At 38.2% G+C, this 19,439-nt stretch overlaps 1 protein-coding gene across 20 annotated transcripts in view; it reads left to right on the top strand.

Annotated features, from left to right (window-relative positions):
• Positions 1–3,330: 3,330 nt before the first annotated feature.
• The window catches only part of LOC129875520 (uncharacterized), a 41,413-nt gene continuing 25,304 nt past the window's right edge, over positions 3,331–19,439 (top strand). For 6 of the 20 annotated variants that reach the window (XM_055950810.1, XM_055950813.1, XM_055950799.1 and 3 more), the window contains exons 1-9: positions 3,346–3,610; positions 10,230–10,456; positions 10,533–10,599; positions 10,756–10,795; positions 10,869–11,001; positions 11,487–11,558; positions 12,577–12,657; positions 13,399–13,460; positions 13,565–13,659. In XM_055950810.1, the coding sequence (XP_055806785.1) occupies positions 3,592–3,610; positions 10,230–10,456; positions 10,533–10,599; positions 10,756–10,795; positions 10,869–11,001; positions 11,487–11,558; positions 12,577–12,657; positions 13,399–13,460; positions 13,565–13,631 (768 nt within the window). In that variant the 5' untranslated portion in view covers positions 3,346–3,591 and the 3' untranslated portion in view covers positions 13,632–13,659. Of the gene's footprint in view, positions 3,611–10,222; positions 10,457–10,532; positions 10,600–10,755; positions 10,796–10,864; positions 11,002–11,486; positions 11,559–12,576; positions 12,658–13,398; positions 13,461–13,564; positions 13,901–19,439 lie in introns of those variants that run through there. The other 14 variants (XM_055950800.1, XM_055950803.1, XM_055950807.1 and 11 more) reach the window with 7 other exon arrangements.

The raw sequence follows: 19,439 nt of genomic DNA on the forward strand, positions 1-19,439 counted from the left end.
CGATCTAGATTTATCTCATCACCTATAGAACTTATTGAAAGTTCTTCATTCACTTGAGTCTCAGGTTCACTGATTTCTTCAAGAATATCAAGATTACTCAAATCTTGACCTTCTTCAGGAGGTTCTTTTGTAGTATCATCTTTATTATTTCTCACGCTTCTCTTTCTAGGATTTTTATCCTTTGAACCCAACGGTCTACCACGCTTCTGGCGTGTTTGGGATTCAGAAGCTATGATACTTGTAGATGGTCCTTTTGGGACATCAATCCGGATAGGTACTTTCACTGCATGGATATGTGACTTAGTTATCCGTTTCAAATCAGTAAATGCATCTGGCATTTGATTTGCTATTTTCTGCAAGTGGATGATCTTCTGGACCTCCTGTTCACATGTGCGGGTACGTGGATCAAAATGTGATAGTGATGAAACTTTCCACGCAAATTCTTTTTCTTTTTCGGGTTCCTTTTTCTCTCCCCCTAATGGCGGGAAAATTGTTTCATCAAATCGATAATCTACAAATTGAGCAGTGAATAAGTCTCCAGTCAACGGTTCAAGGTATCGAATTATGGAGGGTGAGTCAAACCCAACATATATGCCCAATCTTTGTTGAGGGCCCATTTTTGTACGTTGTGGTGGTGCTATAGGCACGTATACCGCACAACCAAAAATTCTTAAATGGGCTATATTTGGTTCATAACCAAATACTAAGTGTGACGGAGAGTATTTATTATAATGTGTCGGTCGGAGATGTACAAGTGCTGCTGCATGTAAGATAGCATGACCCCAAAAAGTAATTGGCAATTTTGTTTTCATTAGTAAAGGTCTTGCTATTAATTGTAGGCGCTTAATAAATGACTCTGCAAGGCCATTTTGAGTATGAACATGAGCAACAGGATGTTCAATTTTTATCCCAATTGATAAGCAATAATTATTAAATGCTTGGGATGTAAATTCTCCAGCATTATCAAGGCGAATGACCTTAATTGGATAATCTGGGAATTGCGCTCTCAATCTTATTATTTGTGCTAACAACTTCACAAACGCCAGGTTGCGAGATGATAACAGGCACACATGAGACCATCTAGATGATGCATCTATTAGGACCATAAAATATCTAAACAATCCACTAGGTGGATGAATAGGTCCACATATATCTCCATGTATACGCTCTAAAAAGCCAGGAGATTCGATGCCAACCTTCAGGGTCGATGGTCTGGCAATTAATTTGCCTTGATAACAAGCAGCACATGAAAATTCATCATTTGTAAGAATCTTCTGATTCTTTAACGGATGTCCAGTTGAATTTTCAAGAATTCGTCTCATCATTATTGATCCAAGATGACCTATTCGATCATGCCATAGCACAAATATATTTGGATCAGTAAACTTCTGGTTTACGATCATATTTGCTTCAATTGCACTAATTTTTGCATAATATAGCCAGATGACAGAATTGGTAATTTTTCCAAAATATATTTCTGGCCTGAGACACTCTTGGTTATACCAAGATATTCAATATTCATTTCATTTAATGTCTCAACATGATATCCATTTTTGCGGATATCTTTAAAACTTAACAAGTTTCTTGGGGATTTAGAAGAAAATAGTGCATCTTCTATAACAATTTTTGTCCCCTTAGGCAGAATTATAGTAGCTCTTCCGGAGCCTTCTATCATTTTTGAATTACCAAAAATTGTAGTAACATTAGCTTTTCTTCTAAGTAAATTGGAAAAATATTTTTCGTCTTTAAATATAGTATGGGTTGTTCCACTATCAATTACACAAATATCCTCGTGATTTATCATTGATCCAAACAAGATTTGAGGCATTTCCATATTTTCTTCAATAAGAAATAAAATACGTATTAACACATGGTATATTACACAGATTTTTATTTATTTACATTGATTAGAAAAATACAAACATCATACTTAATACAAATAAAAAAAATATTTACATATTATTAGTCCTCTCATTATTCATATTTTCGTCTGGAAAATTAAAAAAATCAGCTAAATCAAGATGCATAGGCTCAATATTATCTTCAGAGATAAAATTTGTCTCTGGATTATTTTCTGCCCTTTTTAATGATGCCTGATATAGCTGAACCAGACGTTTTGACGACCGGCAAATTCGCGATCAGTGCCCCACACCTCCACATCTATGACATATTGTTTCTGAATTATTCTTCGGTAAAACTTCTGGCTTTTTACCCTGCCTTTTATATTGCTGGTTATTTCTCGGTGCCAGCCGAGCATCATGATTAAAATTTCTTCTTTGACTACGACCACAACCACGACTGGGGCCATGGCCTCTTTCTTGTTGGTTAGAATTTACCTGATTCACTTCAGGGAGTGACAAAAAACCAACTGGCCGACTATCATGATTTTTAATTAATAGTTCATTATGTCTTTCAGCAATAAGAAGGTGAGAAAGTAATTCAGAATATTTTTTAAATTCTTTTTCGCGATATTGCTGCTGCAGGAGCATATTCGCGGGTGGAAATGTGGAGTATGTCTTTTCAAGTTTATCTTGCCCAGTGATCTCTTCTCCGCATAAATTTAACTGAGTTATAATTCTAAATAAAGCAGAATTATATTCAGTTATATTTTTGAAATCCATTAATCTCAGATTTAGCCAATCATGACGAGCTTGTGGAAGCATGACCAACTTCAGGTGGTCATATCTTTCTTTTAAATTTTTCCACAATTTAAGGGGGTCTTTTAATGTAAGATATTGTAATTTTAGCCCCTCGTCAAGATGGTGACGGAGAAATATCATGGCTTTAGCACGGTCTTGATTGGATGTCATATTGTAATCTTTAATGGTGTCTGCCAGACCTATTGATTCTAAATGAATTTCAGCATCAAATGCCCATGATGAGTAGCCTTTTTCAGAGATATCAAGAGCAGTAAATTCAATTTTGGAAATATTTGCCATTTTATAAAAATAAAATTAAATAAAACTTTTACCACTTTTGTTATCTTGAAAAATTAGCCGGAGCCTCGTGCTGATAACGTGTTATAAATATACTACCTTAACAATTAATTAGACGGAAAGAGTAAGGAAAATAAAACAGAAGAGAATAATTGCAAATTTTTCGAATGAATGTTTTTGAGCCAAATTGATGGCATTTTATAGCCATCAAAAAAGAAGAAAACCAAGTGGGTTAGTTGCCCACTTTGAATAGGCCCCACTAATATAGAATATTATGTTAGGTGGACAATCCACTATCATAATAGTATATATATTTTGTATATATATTTGTAAAAAGATGAAATGGAGTACATGTGCGCACTTGTGGAAAAACTAGTTTTTAAAAAATACTAACCTCGTGAAGTTGGTATATTGAAACTCTTTTTTTAAAAAAAAACTAACGACTTCCTGAGGTCAGTATTTTGAATGTATAGATAGACCAGGCACATTTTAACCCATTTCATTCATCGAAAACCCTTTCTCTCGAAATCCTTTCCCTCAAAATCCTCTCTCAAAACTCTTTCCCGTCGCAGCCCCTCCGCCGTCTCTCATCGTCGCAGTCCCCTCTCTCACCTTCGCAGTTCCCCTCCACCGTCGCAGCAGCCCGCAGATTGGAATGACGTCTCTAACCTCGTGTAAGTTCGCTAACACAGTGTAATTTCAAAACAAGGATTGTTAGGTTTAATTCTCTGTTACTAATTTAAGGAATAGATGATATCTGCTGCTGAGAGATGATATTGCAAATGAGAAATGTGTTATTTATGCTTTTCGACTTGAGTGTTGTTTGTGTTCAATTTTTTGAAATTTTGATGTTGTTGGCTGATGGAGATGTGATTGTGCTTCTTTGAACTATAATTTCCAATCTTGGGAGGGCATTTTGATTAACTCATTCTAACAAAAAGTCTGGTTAAAATTTTGCACATAGTGTGTTCGACAAATTGTCTGAGAGAGTTGTTCACCCGGTGAAGTCTGCGTAACCGAGCTCTATTAGGACTTGATTGTGAGTAACTTTTGGGTAGTCAAACAGGTCACGGACTGCTTGGTCAGATTGCTCGAGTTACAATACAGTCTTTTCATGTCCAGCGTTTATTCTTGTTAATTGTGTGAATGGATTTTCTTGGGATAGTTTGATCAAGGGAAGAATTAGAGAGTCTATTTAAGATAGAGGCATGCTTCAGTTTCTTTACCTTTGTTTTGTGGCCATTCATATGCGTAACTAAGACTGTGCAAGTGTGATGATGATAGTTTAGCTTGTTTCCAGCAGATTACATGCTCCAAAAGCTCATTAAACAAGAGAGTAGCAAGTGTAACTTATTAACAAGAATGGGTTATAGTGTTCATCTGCTCAAGGTAAATGAAAAGATGTGATCTTATATCGGGATAGCTTATAGTGTAAACACAATTGAGATCACAATCGAATGTTTAGGTGTTTTGGTTGATCGATGTCTGTGTACTTTTGTTATAATACTTTGTTTAGAGCTGATTGGTTGATATATGTACTTTTGGAATGCAAAGTTATGTTTTAAAGCGGAAGACATAGGATTCATATAGCGGATTGGTAATCTAAGCCCGCCAAACTTTAACATGAGCTGAGGTTATTCTATTACTGAAAAGGAGCGGGTGAAGGAGGACATGAATCTTGCCATCTTAAAACTAGAGAGGGATAGTGCAAGATCATACCTTTATATAGTAGTGAATGTTTGTTTATCTTTTCCAATTTATGTGATCTATGTTTTGGATGCTGGAGTTCCTTTCCTGCTTGCTCTTTTGATATGGATGGATGTTATTCGATTATTATCTTTTGTTTCTCTTTTTAGTTTTAAGTTGGTGGATCGATGAGCTTAGTGTGCGTGACATTTAGGTTCAACATTCATTATCTTATCATTCTGATCAAATGAGTTTTGCTAATAACTTGTCTTTCTGTCTTTGCAGTATAGCTTTTGTCAGATGCCATTTGATAATCTAAATTTACTCGCAAAATAATTAAGTAATAGATTAATCTCTTAAATATTTTCATTAACCATAAGTAACCGTCTTCTCTTAATTTATCCGTTGAATTGGATAACTCATTAGTTAACAGATAACTCCATCTAAGTATACTTGCCTTTCTTTTTTCGAGTCGTTTGGTAGGACATTAAGGTTGTTCAATTTTTTCTTACTTAGTCATTACTTTCTTAATGAGGAAATTGGATTTTGAACATAAAAGGTTTCTTCTTTCAGCAAAAAATAGTTCAAGCAAAGTAAGGTTAAATTAAAAAACTCTCTCTTTCTTAGAAGACACTATCAGTGGAATTTACCTTATGATAGCACGTTGAGGTTGTTATTTACGGAATTACTCTTTAGCCGGAGGCAGCCGATCTCCTTTCTTCTCCGGCGATTACCCGTACAAAATATCCGCCGTTGTCGGCCACCTTCGCTGAACGTAACACCTCTTCTGGAAATCTGCTGGAAATTTACTCTTTGCTCTCAATTTTTGCTTCTGGTTTCAGGTTTTGGTTAAAAGAATTTCTATCGTACTGCACTACTTCTTCTTCTTCTTTCTTTTTCTTTTCTTTCATTTTGCTTGTTTTTCAACGAATACCTCCAGATCTGTTCAGATTTGGCCTAGATCTATTGATTTCCGGCGTCGTCTCGCGGTTTTCCATTTTCCGGCGTGAACAGTGTTTCCGGCGTGAACAGTATTTCCGGCGTGAACAGTAATCCGGCGTGAACAGTATTCCGGTGTGAACAGTATTTCCGGTGTGAACAGTGTTCTGGCGTGAATCAGGTTCTTTTCAACTGGAGTTGGTACCTCCGGTTTATCTATATTTTTGTTTATACACTTATCTTTAGATTTTTGAATAATTTATTAATTCCTACATATTTTCGTGGCTTTAGATAGTGATGGTAGATTAAGGTCATGTTCTCATTCAGGGACGGGGTCGGGGACGAGGGTAAGGAGGGGTAAGTGGGTTAAAGGAGCGTCTAGACTGAGAGTTGGTTCTTGGAATATTGGAACGTTAACGGGCAAATCCATAGAGCTAGTTAAAATTCTAAAGAAGAGAAAGATTAATATAGCTTGTGTCCAAGAGACCAAATGGATAGGTTCTAAAGCTAGGGAGGTAGACGGGTATAAGCTTTGGTTTTCAGGTAGATCAAAATATAGGAATGGGGTAGGCATTTTAGTAGACAATGATCTAAGAGATCAGGTAGTGGAGGTTAGGAGAGTCAACGATAGAATGATGTCGATTAAGGTGGTCGTTGAAGGGAGCACATTCAACATTATTAGTGCTTATGCGCCACAAGCGGGCTTAAGAGAGGAGGATAAGAGGCGCTTTTGGGAGGATTTGGATGAGTTAGTAGGAGGTATACCACCTACTGAGAAGCTTTTCGTGGGAGGGGATTTCAATGGACACATCGGGTCTATTTCAGGAGGGTATGATGATGTGCATGGAGGCTTTGGCTACGGGGTCAGAAATGTAGGAGGTCTTTCACTTTTGGAATTTGCAAGAGCTTTTGGGTTGGTCATAGCCAATTCGAGTTTCCCAAAGAAGGAAGACCACTTGGTAACATTCCATAGTTCGGTGGCTAAGACTCAGATAGACTTTTTACTCTTGAGGAAGGTCGATAGAGGTCTGTGCAAAGACTGTAAGGTCATTCCGATAGAAAACCTTACAACCCGACATAAGCTTTTGGTGATGGATTTAGGGATCAAGATGATGAGGAATAAGAGGGTCGGGGATGATCGATCTAGGATCAGATGGAGGAGTTTGACCACTACAAATGCCTTGGAGATGGGAGAGAAGTTGAAGGCCATGGGGGCCTGGGATAGTAATGGGGATGCGACAAGTATGTGGGATAGGACGGCTAGTTGTATTAGGACTGTGGCAAGGGAAGTGTTGGGAGTCTCGACTGGTAGTCGTAGTCGACATCGAGGAGACTGGTGGTGGAATGGAGAAGTACAAGAAAAGGTGGAAGCAAAGAAGATGGCGTACGCAAAGTTGATAGAAAGCACAGATGAGGTGGAGAAGTGGACGAATAGGGAACTTTATAAAATAGCGAGAAAGGAGGCGAAGTCGGCGGTTTCGACGGCAAAAACAACAGCTTTTGAACGCCTTTATGCTGAACTAGAAGAGAAAGGTGGGGATAGAAAATTGTTCAGGCTAGCCAGGGCGCGGGAGAGAAGGGCACGCGATGTGGACCAAGTGAAGTGCATTAAGGACGAGCATGGAAAAGTATTGGTAGACGAGACCCTCATTAAACAGAGATGGTAGTCCTATTTCCATAAACTCTTGAATGAGGAAGGGGACAGAGACTTTGTGTTGGGAGATTTAGAACATACAGAGAGGCATTGCGATTTTGGGTATTGTAGGAGTATTAAGGTCGAGGAGGTTAAGAGTGTCGTTCGTAGGATGCGCTGGGGAAGAGCAACCGGACCTGACGAGATTCCTGGGGAATTTTGGAAGAGCACGAGTTCGGTAGGTTTGGAGTGGTTGACTAGGTTATTTAATGTCATCTTTAAAACGGCAACGATGCCCGAAGAATGGAGGTCGAGCATAATGATCCCTCTATACAAAAACAAAGGGGATATCCAGAGTTGCAACAACTATAGAGGTATTAAGCTACTAAGCCATACTATGAAACTGTGGGAAAGAGTGGTAGAGATGAGGGTGAGGAGAGACGTGTCTATTTCAGAGAACCAGTTTGGATTTATGCCGGGACGCTCAACTACAGAAGCCATCCATCTTATGAGGAGACTGGTGGAGCAGCATAGGGAGAGGAAGAGGGACTTGCATATGGTATTCATCGACCTAGAAAAGGCTTATGATAAAGTCCCAAGAGAAATACTATGGACATGTTTGAAGGCTAAAGGTGTACCTATGGCATACATTAGGGTGATCAAGGACATGTACGAGGGAGCCAAAACCAGGGTAAGGACAGTAGGAGGGGACTCAGAGCACTTCCCAGTGGTGATGGGGTTGCATCAAGGATCAGCTCTTAGTCCTTTTTTATTTGCCTTGGTGATAGATGGATTGACGCGACAAATTCAAGGTGCGGTGCCATGGTGTATGCTTTTCGCGGATGACATAGTCCTGATCGATGAGACTCGCCGCGGAGTTAACGCTAAGCTGGAGGATTGGAGACATACCTTGGAGTCTAAAGGGTTTAAGTTGAGTAGGACAAAGACAGAGTACTTAGAGTGCAAGTTCAGTGAGACACCTCAGGAGGTTGACGTTGAAGTTAGGCTTGGTGCTCAGGCCATCCAAAAGAGAAGTAGTTGCAAGTATCTTGGGTCTATCATGCAAGGCAGCGGGGAGATTGACGATGATGTCACACATCGTATTGGGGTAGGGTGGATGAAATGGAGGCTCGCTTCCGGAGTGCTATGTGACAAGAATGTGCCACCAAAACTTAAGGGCAAGTTCTACAAAGTGGTGGTTAGACCGGCTATGCTGTATGGGGCGGAGTGTTGGCCAGTTAAGACTTCTCACATTCAAAAGATGAAAGTTGCTGAGATGAGAATGCTGAGATGGATGTGTGGGCACACCAGGAGCGACAGGATTAGAAATGAGGCTATTCGGGACAAGGTAGGAGTGGCCTCGGTGGAAGACAAGATGCGGGAAATACGACTGAGATGGTATGGACATGTGAAGAGGAGAGACACAGATGCGCCAGTGCGGAGGTGTGAGAGGCTGGCCATGGATGGTTACAGAAGAGGTAGGGGTAGGCCGAAGAAGTATTGGGGAGAGGTGATTAGACAGGACATGGCGCAGTTACAGCTTACGGAGGACATGACCTTAGATAGGAGGGTGTGGAGGACCCACATTAGGGTAGAAGTCTAGTTCATAGTCTCGTTATTCTTCTCTATTCATAGGTGTAGTAGTGCATTACGATCTCTTGCGCTTTGACTTCTGATTTCTGTTATTTCTGTTATTATTTATTACTTTCTATGCTTTGATTACTCAATTTTACCTGTGACGCTTTCATTATTTATTTAATCGTTATTTGTTATTAGTCTTTATTTATTTGTATTTATTTGTTATCTATTTGTTATTTGTTTGTTGTTTTTCTCATAAAGCTTTTAATTTTCTATTCTTATCTAACATTTTTTATGCATTTATGCTTTTACTGAGCCGAGGGTCTCCAGGAAACAGCCGTCCTACCTTGGTAGGAGTAAGGTCTGCGTACATTCTACCCTCCCCAGACCCCATGTTGTGGGATTTCACTGGGTTGTTGTTGTTGTTGTCTCTCTTTCTTAGAAGTTCTAACGTCTAAAAAGTGACCCTTGCCATTGTGATAGAGTTATACTTGTGCACATATGAAAGAAATTTAATAATTATCTATCTAAATGACTATGTGATTGATCAAATTTTTGCATTGATCTAATAAATACTATATATGCTTGTCTTTAAATCATTCTAGTTTTTTCCACATCCGGCAACTAGTTTGAATTGAGGCTTAATTGATACATGATTTGATCAAACTATCCTCGTATGAGATAAGTGTTAAGCTTGGTTAAAGCATTCATGCAACTTCCTTACCAAATTTATTAAGGATAATATATCCTTGTTAACAAAAGGATGATTTGTGCATTTTAGTTAATAATACATTGTGATAGCACTGGCTAGCTCAAAAATTGTTTGGTAAAATATGAGCTTATGCTTGTCAATTCGTTGATATGATTTTGTTGTTACAATTCGTTGATATGTTATTAATTATGTTAAAAGTTTTTTTTTAACGGAACATGTTCATTATAAAATGATAACACAAACTTATGAGTATTTTTAATAATTGTTAGAATTTACGGGTAGAAAATAATATTTTTTGAAACAGTCAAATATTCTTGGGAAAATTTGTGGCCAAATGCATAGTGAAACTTCACCCAAATATAACCTGCCAAAAATATTTGGAAATTTGTGGCCAAACGCTAGCTAAGTAGCATATGAATACGATCTAGCACAGCAAACGTAGAAATTACATGAGAACTTTGAGAAATATCTCTAAATCACTGCCTAGCTACTGCTCAGCCAATTTGACAGTACGTGTATAGCTGTGGAAAAGCCAGCACTATCTTTTAGAACCAAAGAAAAAAGGTAGGAAATTGCAATTTTTCTCTTAATATGAAGCATAAATGTCGACTTTTATGAAAAACAATTTCCCTTGTGACTCATCCTAACTGACAGAAGCTTTTTTAGCTGTCGTTGCCTTATTATCATGTCATTTCTCACTCTTAAGGTTCTTACCTTTCCTTTCCATTCCTTTCCATAATGGCAGTAACACACATCCATTATGTGCAACCCAGCATTTGTGTGGTCATCAAACCCTTTCAAAAAAAACGATTCTCAAATGGAAAAGTTTTGTTTGGGTCAAGAATCCAGACTTATCACAATGCAGTACCAACCTTGACGAGAGGACTATTTGTTTCTGGGCTCTGGGATGCACTAACAAGTGGTAACTCAGCTGTGACTGCAATTCGACAGGGAATGCTTCTTTTTAGACAGGTCAGTCAGGAGTAGGATTTCTCTTAAAATTTTACTGGACTAAATGATTTGAAGGTACGTTGTTTCTATAATGAAGGGCGATGTGTTAGGGTCTTTGGTGGAGTTCGACAAGGCAATTCAGCTTGATCCTCGCCAAAAAGCATGTGAGCTTCTTAGTTCATTGATGACTAATTGAACAAATAATATTTTCTTCTCTAATCAAATAAAGATTCATCTTTTCTCAAAGCAATATAAACATGAGTTTGCTGAAATCACAATAAGGATGGACATGAACTCACATCTTTTACTTGGGTAATCAGATCTTTGGCAAAGGGGGTTGTCTCTATATTATCTTGATAGGTAATTATTTTTTCACTTATCATAATTATAGTTTGAATTCAGTCATTGCCTTAAGCTGGTTATTTCTAGCTAGGTATGAGGAGGGTGCACATCAATTCCGTCTAGATGTTGCCCAAAACCCAAATGACACGGAGGAGTCAATATGGTGCTTTCTTTGTGAAGCTCAATTGTATGGAATTCATGAAGCAAGAAAAAGATATCTTGAGGTAAATGACTATTCACCACAACATCTGCTTTTATCCTTTCTTAGGATTGATGATTGGTTTTAGCATTTCATGTCTGGGCATTTGATTCAATGATAAAAAACTAATTCAAACTTGGAGTAGGATATCCAAATTGTTTAGGATTTGGTATTTACTAGTCTAAATAGGAACTCTTCGTCAAACTTATATAGGAATAGGTTTTCCACTTTCTACTTAAATAAGTAATGGCGCTTCTACTTTATTTTTTTCAATTGGAGAACTGTGGAGAAAGTTTCAGAGATTCTGAGTAAAATATTTTCCATCACCCAGTGTGGCTATCAAATGAGACTTGAAGTTAGTATTTCTTAATACTTCCAACTTGAGGATGTTTCAATTGGTTGAAATTATTTGAAATGTAGAATGATTTGATCAAGCATCATATCATTGCCAATTTCTCTGAGTGATTCTACTGTATGCTTCCTTGCAACAATTTAAGCATCTGAGTGCAGGTAGGTAGAGATCCACGGCCAGTCATGCGAGAATCCTATAACATGTTTAAAGATGGTGGTGATCCAGAAAAGGTGTGGAATGTGGTCTATTTGTCAGAACAAAGAAATTAAATTCATATCAGTAGTTAATTGCAGTTATTTAATGGTAATTTTCAAATGTGTTTGTTCTTGTGCTTTTTCCATTCTTACCCAGATCATAGATTATTACTAACTAAAACAGGCAATATGTTTTCTGTTCCATTCTCTTGTTTGTATACTTCGAGTCAACCCCTCCTTCAATCTCCTTTACTTCAGTTATTAGAAGCAATAATGCTAACAACCCAGCTAAATCGTCTTATAACTTTTTCAGTGTCTAGTGGTTGGTATTCCTTCACTTCCACCATTCCAGATGAAAGACTTGGAGTTATTGCATCCAATAACATTCATTCAGAGTTCTCTATTCTTGAGCTTTCAATACTGTAAATGACCTAAAAGAACTATAATCAACAACTTAATTGTAGTTGCTATCATAGACAAGTTTTATGTTGCATATGATTTGACTAGTCTACAATCTGGTAAAGTTTAATCTGTTTTCATCAAGTGAACTTTTGAGATTATCTCAAATAATTAATGGAGGTAAACATTCAAATCTCAGAACCATGGACGAGCTACCATTGCCCTGCCATGACATTTTTCCTTAGTTACATTAATGATCAATATCTTACACAAAGTTCTGCTTGGTCTTGGAACTACAGGATTTCCTCTAGCAATATATGCTTCTAAGAAACATTCTACTTAGAAAATCCATTTTTTCCTAAAATATTCCTACTCATAAAGCTGTCAGTAAAGTTCATGATATATCTTAAAACTTTGAGCTTGGTGAAGAGCTTCTTGGTGAAATTTATTTCAATCCAGCCTTTCTTATGATACTTTTCAAAACTGAGAGTCTAGTGATTGTTACTAAATTATTGCAGTTTTTCCTTTGAAGCATTACATTTTAAAAATGTCTCTGAGTTTGTTCCAATGATCTATACAATATTGCTTTGAGCTGGGTCGTAGTTTCAGTTGGTCTGAATATTTTTACTAACTACATACAATTTTAATTTTGTAGCTTGTTGCTGCAGTTTTAAGTGGACAGCCAAATGAATATTTCTATGCTTCTCTTTATGCTGGCTTGTACTATGAATCACAGGTTTTTACTAATCCCTATCTCTTATGTTCATTATGGGTGATTCTTCTTCCAAATTGCTCTTGGAACATTTGTAATTAAGCTTATCTTTACCCAGTTTACCTTCACAATGTACGCATTACTCGAAGAATGAATTTGTACACTCCATATTTTCTTATAGGTTGTGTATACCTCTTTTATTCTCAACAGTGAGGTAGAGTTGCGACTTTGATAGACATAAAGTGCAAGAGCTGCTTTTGATAGGCTTTTATGCAAGTAACTGAAGTACCATTTCAAAACCTGAGATACCATCTTTTGCTGTGGCCACACATACGTATATATAATCATGTGATCTTTAAACATAACTACTTAATTTTCTATGATTGCAAGTATGAAGTTGAAGCAAAAAGAATATTAGCATATTATTTTACTCTCTTACAATGTGATATTTTCTTTTTCAATGGAACTATATTTGGATAAAGATCAGTTGTTTCCCATGTACATCTGGGTTCTAAACCAAAAAAGGGCATTTGAGGCAGAGCAAGGATTACTAGGATAATAATGCCTTCTGGAATATTTGGAATATCTGTGATGGTTTAATTTGTATAAGAATGGCCTGAGTTAGAAAGATTACCATTAATTTTTCTACTTAGGCTTTGAACACTGGAACTCCGAAGATTACCATTACATTTTCTACTTAAGCTTTGAATTCTGGATCTCCCAACATCTTACTTGATTACCTGTTATTCTTTTTTTGCTTTCCAGAATGAGCCAGATGTAGCTAAGGTTCATTTAATTGCTGCTTGTCAATCACCTTATGGATCAAGGTTTTGATTAAGGGTTTTTCTTTTAGCTAGACACGAATTCATTTGTTTACTCTCAGAAATATATTTATCATGAAGAAAAGCTTCTTATTAATATTCATTGTCAGGAGTGATGATTACATGGCTGCTCTTGCCAAGGTTCATTGCAAATGTAGAAATTGGAATATCAACTAAGAGAATACACTCAAGTTCCATGAGAATGGTAAAATTCTATTCCAAAGTGTTTCAGTAGAGCATGTTTGTAGATATCCCGATGCTTTAGCTTGATAGAAATCACACATCCACTGTTAGTACTGTACCTTCACACAATTATATGGTGAGCCATTTTGTAACATTTTGTAATGGGTCAGTGACATTTGCAATTAGGATGTAGAATATAACTTGTGTAAGATTAGCTAAAAAGGTGGACAAATATGATGTGTTATGCAAGAATTCTTGACCAACCTGTGTCTGTTGTTATTATTATTTGTGCATATTCTTGTTATTCCATCTCAAGGAATCAGATTGTAGTATGTTTAGTCATCCTTAGCATATATAGTCATGTAGGAATGCATGGTTGAATTGGACGAGCCTGAGAAAAAAACTAAACAGAGTATGAGTTTGGTCTGGATTTGAAGCATTATAGTCGCTAAGTGCACAATGGAAAACCCACTTTTTGGCTCCTAGTTAGGGTAAGCTTTGTTGGGGATATGAATGGGGTTTATCATTTAAAGAAAAGAATTTGGTATGGGTTCATTTTTTCCACCAGTTGCTTTTATGGTAAATCACTAATCAACTATGCTTACCCTAACCCAACCAGTTCACTGTCTGTGCATTGTTTGGTAATATATGGTGTTGATTTACTCAAGATCCAATTTTCTTTCTATCTCTCTTCTTTTTATTGAAGCTTCTGGTCCGCTCCAAATTGTAATGACCTTGAAGGTTATTTTTGGATTTTTTTTGAAGAATAACCGTCTTGCTTCTCTTCGAAAGTTGCACCGAATCATTTTTGGTCCATTGGTATCGTTGGTTTGGGAAACGGACTGAAAGTTCTGAGTTTTCAAAATAAATTTGGGTTTGAAGGTTTTAAAGTTGAAATGGTTGACTTTAGTCAACATTTGGAGTTTTGAGTACTGGAATTCTGACAGTTTCATTAGCTCTGAAATGTGGTTTTTGGTCTATATGTACTATTGGTTTGGGTTGCAAGACTTTTGGTTTGATTTTGAGTCATTAGAGGCATGTGAAAAAAGTTAAGGCTTAAGTTTGATTTTAGACAACGTTTGAGGTTAGAAATGTCATTTTTGAGTTTTGATGATTCCATTAGGTCTGAAGGGGTATTTGGTTTAGTTGAAGGTTTGGTTCATTTTGTCAGAAATTTTAGTTGAGTTCCATGTCCTTATTTAGAAATTTAGAGATTCTTAAGTTAAAGTTGACTTTGGTTAATATCGGTATAAGGTGACCTTGTTTGTGTGTTTTGATGATTCTTTTTTTTTGATTCAAAGGATGTATATTATAAAACTTAAAGCATAAAAGGCCTGTTGTGTGCAACAATAGTAGAGTATGTTTCAGCCGTGGTATGACCATTGTTGGTCATTAGAGACATTTATTTTTCTCAAATAAATAGTTCATAGAATATCTGCCCCGATTGTGCTATTCATAAACATTGGAGGAACAATCAAAAGTTGGATCTTCCAAAGCTGTTCACTTTAGGCCTTCTTTGATAAGCAAACCCTCCACCTTATTTTGTTCCCTGAATGTATGCATTGGTGGAGTGCTTCCAGCTTCTCTATTAATGACCTGCATTCATAAATCAAGTTGTAATAGAGGGGGGTAACCATGTTGTAGTGAACTAATAACCTCAGTTGAATCTAGATTTATGTCTAGAGGGCTAAAGTTATAATTAGTCCTTGTCTAAGGGCTCGAAGTTCAGCCGAGTGGGGTGACATTGGCTTCCTTATTGGTGAAGTCCATGATCCATTCGCCTTTATGATCCATTCGCCTTTATGGTTTCTGATGACATCTCCCAATCCTCCACACCTTGGGCTATTATTGACAGCACCATCAGTGTTGAGCTTATATCTTCCTCTATCAGGTGGTTCCCATTTGACTAGGAGGTTGCCTTTGGACTTGTTAGGAGTTGAACTTTTCTTGACGATGAGGTGATATTCTGTTGCTTGGTTGAAAACATTTCTGAAGGGAATTTCCTCCTCCTCCTTGTTGAAGAGGTTATGGTTTCTTTGGAGCTAAATGGTCCACAAGCAGAAGGGTATGGTGCCACCCTAAGATAGAATATTGTTGAATTGTTTACCCTTCATTGTTTTCCCAAAATTGGTCTAGTCATTTTGGGAGAGGTTAGTGATGTTAAACCTGTGAGTGGAGGTATTCATGGTTTGGATCTCTTTCTAGAAGGTGATAGCTTGGGGGCATCTAAGGAAAATGTGTTCAATGTCTTCTATTGGGTGGTTACAGAAGTGACAGGAAGGATTAACATTTATTCCTATCCTATTGAGATATGAGGATGTTGGGAGTCTTTTGTGCTGCATAAGCCAGAGGAATGTTTTAATTTTGTTAGGCCATTTCAATTCCCCGATGCAACGTAACAATCTCACGAAGGTAGAACTTCGCTAACTACTTTGCTTCATCGGAAGGAAATGAGCAAATTTGGACAATCGATCCACAATTACCCAAACAAAAGTCATACTTACCCAATGCCATGGGTTATCTAGTCACAAAATCCACGGTGATGTGCTCCCACTTCCACTTGGGAATTGACATTTTTTGCATAGGACCTCCCTATTTTTGATGTTCATATTTCACTTGTTGACAATTTAATCACTTAGCCACAAAATCCACAATTTCTCTCTTCATGCCACATTACCAATAATGTTGTTTCAAGTCATGAAACATCTTTGCTGCATCCGGGTGAATAGAATACTTGGAACAATGAACCTCCTCCAATAATCATACGTACCCAATCACCAATTTTGGGCACACAAATGCGACCATTAAGCCTCAAAACTCCCTTCAGATCAAGAGAGGCTAACTTAGCTCCACCTCTAAACACTCTGTCTCAAATGGTTCCCAACTTGTTATCATCAAACTTGTGTGCATGAGTATGATCCATGAAAGTAAACCTAGCCTCCACAAAGGCCAAAATGCCATAATGTGCAGAAATATGAAGTCAGACCAACTGCCTAGCCAATGACTGAACCTCCAAAGCCAAAGGCCTCTCGTTTGCCTTAAGGAAGGCTAACTACCCGTACTAGATGCTTTGCGACTCAAGGCATCCGCTACCACATTAGTTTTGCCTGGATGGTAAAGAATGATGATATCATAGTCTTTCAATAACTCCAACCACCTACACTACCTCATGTTCACATTTGGCTGAGAAAAGATGTACTTAAGGCTATGGTGATCAGTAAAGACCTCACAATGCACACCATAGAGATAGTGTCTCCACAACTTCAGAACAAATACCAGTGCCGCCAACTCCAAGTCGTGAGTAGGATAGTTCTTCTCATGTATCTTTAACTGTCGAGAAGCATAAGTTATAACTCTACCCTTTTGCATCAATACACAACCCAAATCGACTGCCGAAGCATCACAAAATACAATAAAGGCCACACCCTTTTTGGGTAAGGCTAGAATAGGTGCTGAAATCAGTAATTCCTTGAGCTTTTGAAAGCTCGCTTCATATTCATTAGCCCACTGAAATGCCACGGTCTTTTGAGTTAGCCTAGTCAATGGGGTTGCAATAGAAGAGAAATCTTGAACAAATCGACAATAATAGCTTGCCAACCCAATAAAGTTTCGAATCTCGATAATCGAAGTAGGCCTAATCCAATCGCGAACCGTTGCAACCTTGGCCGAATTGACCACAATACCATCCTTGGTCCCAAGAATGCAACAGACTCTAGCCAAATTTCGCACTTGGTGAATTTTGCATACAACTTCTCCTTTCTCAATCTCTGAAGTACGGTCCTTAAGTGACTAGCATGATCGGCCTCATTTTTGGAATAAACCAAGATATCATCAATAAACACAATCACAAAAGAGTCCATGTAAGGTCGGAATACTTCGTTCATCAACTCCATAAAAGTAGCTAGGACATTAGTCAACCCAAAGGATATAACCACAAACTCATAATGCCCATAACGAGTCCTGAAAATAGTCTTCGGGATATCAGATTCTCAAATTCTCAACTGTTGGTAACCCGACCTCAAATCAATCTTAGAGAATATCGATGCACCATAAAGCTGATCAAATAAATCATCAATGCGAGGAAAATGATACTTGTTCTTGATGGTGACTTTGTTCAACTGTCGACAGCCGATATACGTCCTCATAGTACAATTTTTTTCTTCACAAATAAGATTGGTGCACCCTATGGCGATATACTTAGTCGAATAAACCCCTTCTTCAACAAATCTTCCAATTGTTCCTTCAACTCCTTTAATTCTGCCGGAGTCATCCGATAAGGAGAAATGGAGATAGGCTTGGTTCCCGACTCTAAATCAATCACAAAATTGATATCACGGTCAAGAGGATCACCTGGCAAATCTGTAGGAAATACATCCATAAACTCTCTCACCACCCTTATGGTCTCTAAAGGAGAGGACTCCTTAGTGAGATCACGTACAAGAGCCAAATAAGACAAGCAACCCTTATCCAAAAAATGATGAGTGTGAATATAAGATATCAGCCCTTAAGATACGAACTCGGATTATCCTTCCACACTAAGCTAGGCAAATTGGGATAGGCTAATGTCACGGTCTTTGCATAACAATCTAATATATCATGATATGGAGATAACTAGTCCATACCCAATATCATATCAAAATCAAGCATGTCGAATAAATTAAGTCCACACGTGTCTCTTTACCCGAAAATATCACCAAGCACTTTCGATATACTCGATACACTACTAAAGACTCACCTACTGGGGTAAAAATAATAATAGGCATAATAAAAGGCTCACACACATAATCATTACCCATATCAAAATAGGTCGACACATAAGAATAGGTAGATCCTAGATCAAATAACATTAAAGCAGGATGATGGCAAATCAGAACAATACCTGTAATAACTGCATCGGAGGCCTCCGCCTCAAATCTACCTAGTATAACATTGCATAGCTGCGGTCACCTTTAGCCTGCGAACCACCCCGAACGCCACCTCTAGCTCCACCCTTGGTACCCTTGGTGCCACCTCTAGTACTCTGTGAAGCATCTCGAATAGCTAGAGTGGGAGTAGAACGAACAGCCGGTGTCCCGAGCTGTCCAGTGGAAGGAGCATGTCTGGGGCAATCTTGGGCCTTATGCCTAAACTCATCGTACACATAACAACCTTGAGGACCTGAATTGTGGAGGATAACTAGGAGTGTCAACATGTCCACCAGAGCCCAAAGAACCACTATAACCGGTCGGACCCGATCTAGATCCACCCGTACCATCTATGCCCTTAATAACTGCCTGAAATGGTCTGCCCTGATAACCATGGGTGCCTGGACCCAAATATTCTCTACCTTTGGAGGAAGGTGAACTGAACTGGCCCTATCGACGGGACCTCTTAACCCCGCCCTGTCTAACATGTCGAATACTCTCTATCATCCTGGCGTGGTCAATAATACTCTGGAAGGTACCACCAGATAGCACAAGAGAGGCACCGGCGAATCCCATCACCTTCTTGCGAATTCGCTCGAACTCAGTAGGAATACTCGACATTGCATAACTAGACAACTCATGAAAGCGAGCCTCATACTCAGATACTGACAGAGAGCCTGCTCCAATTTGTCAAACTCATCTTGACGCTGATCACGGAGGCTATAAAGTAGGAACCTCTTGGGAAATACCTCTGTAAACTGCTTTCAACTTATCATAGGGGAACCACTCTAACTGGTAAGAGGTATAAGCAACTCCATGTGCCTCTAGAATACCCATGTTGAACAACCTGTCATGGCACTCAGTTAGAAAGTCATAGGCCCTCTCTCCGGCCGCACCA

This window comes from Solanum dulcamara, chromosome 12 (genome assembly GCF_947179165.1).
Source record: "Solanum dulcamara chromosome 12, daSolDulc1.2, whole genome shotgun sequence".
Taxonomy (NCBI): domain Eukaryota; kingdom Viridiplantae; phylum Streptophyta; class Magnoliopsida; order Solanales; family Solanaceae; genus Solanum; species Solanum dulcamara.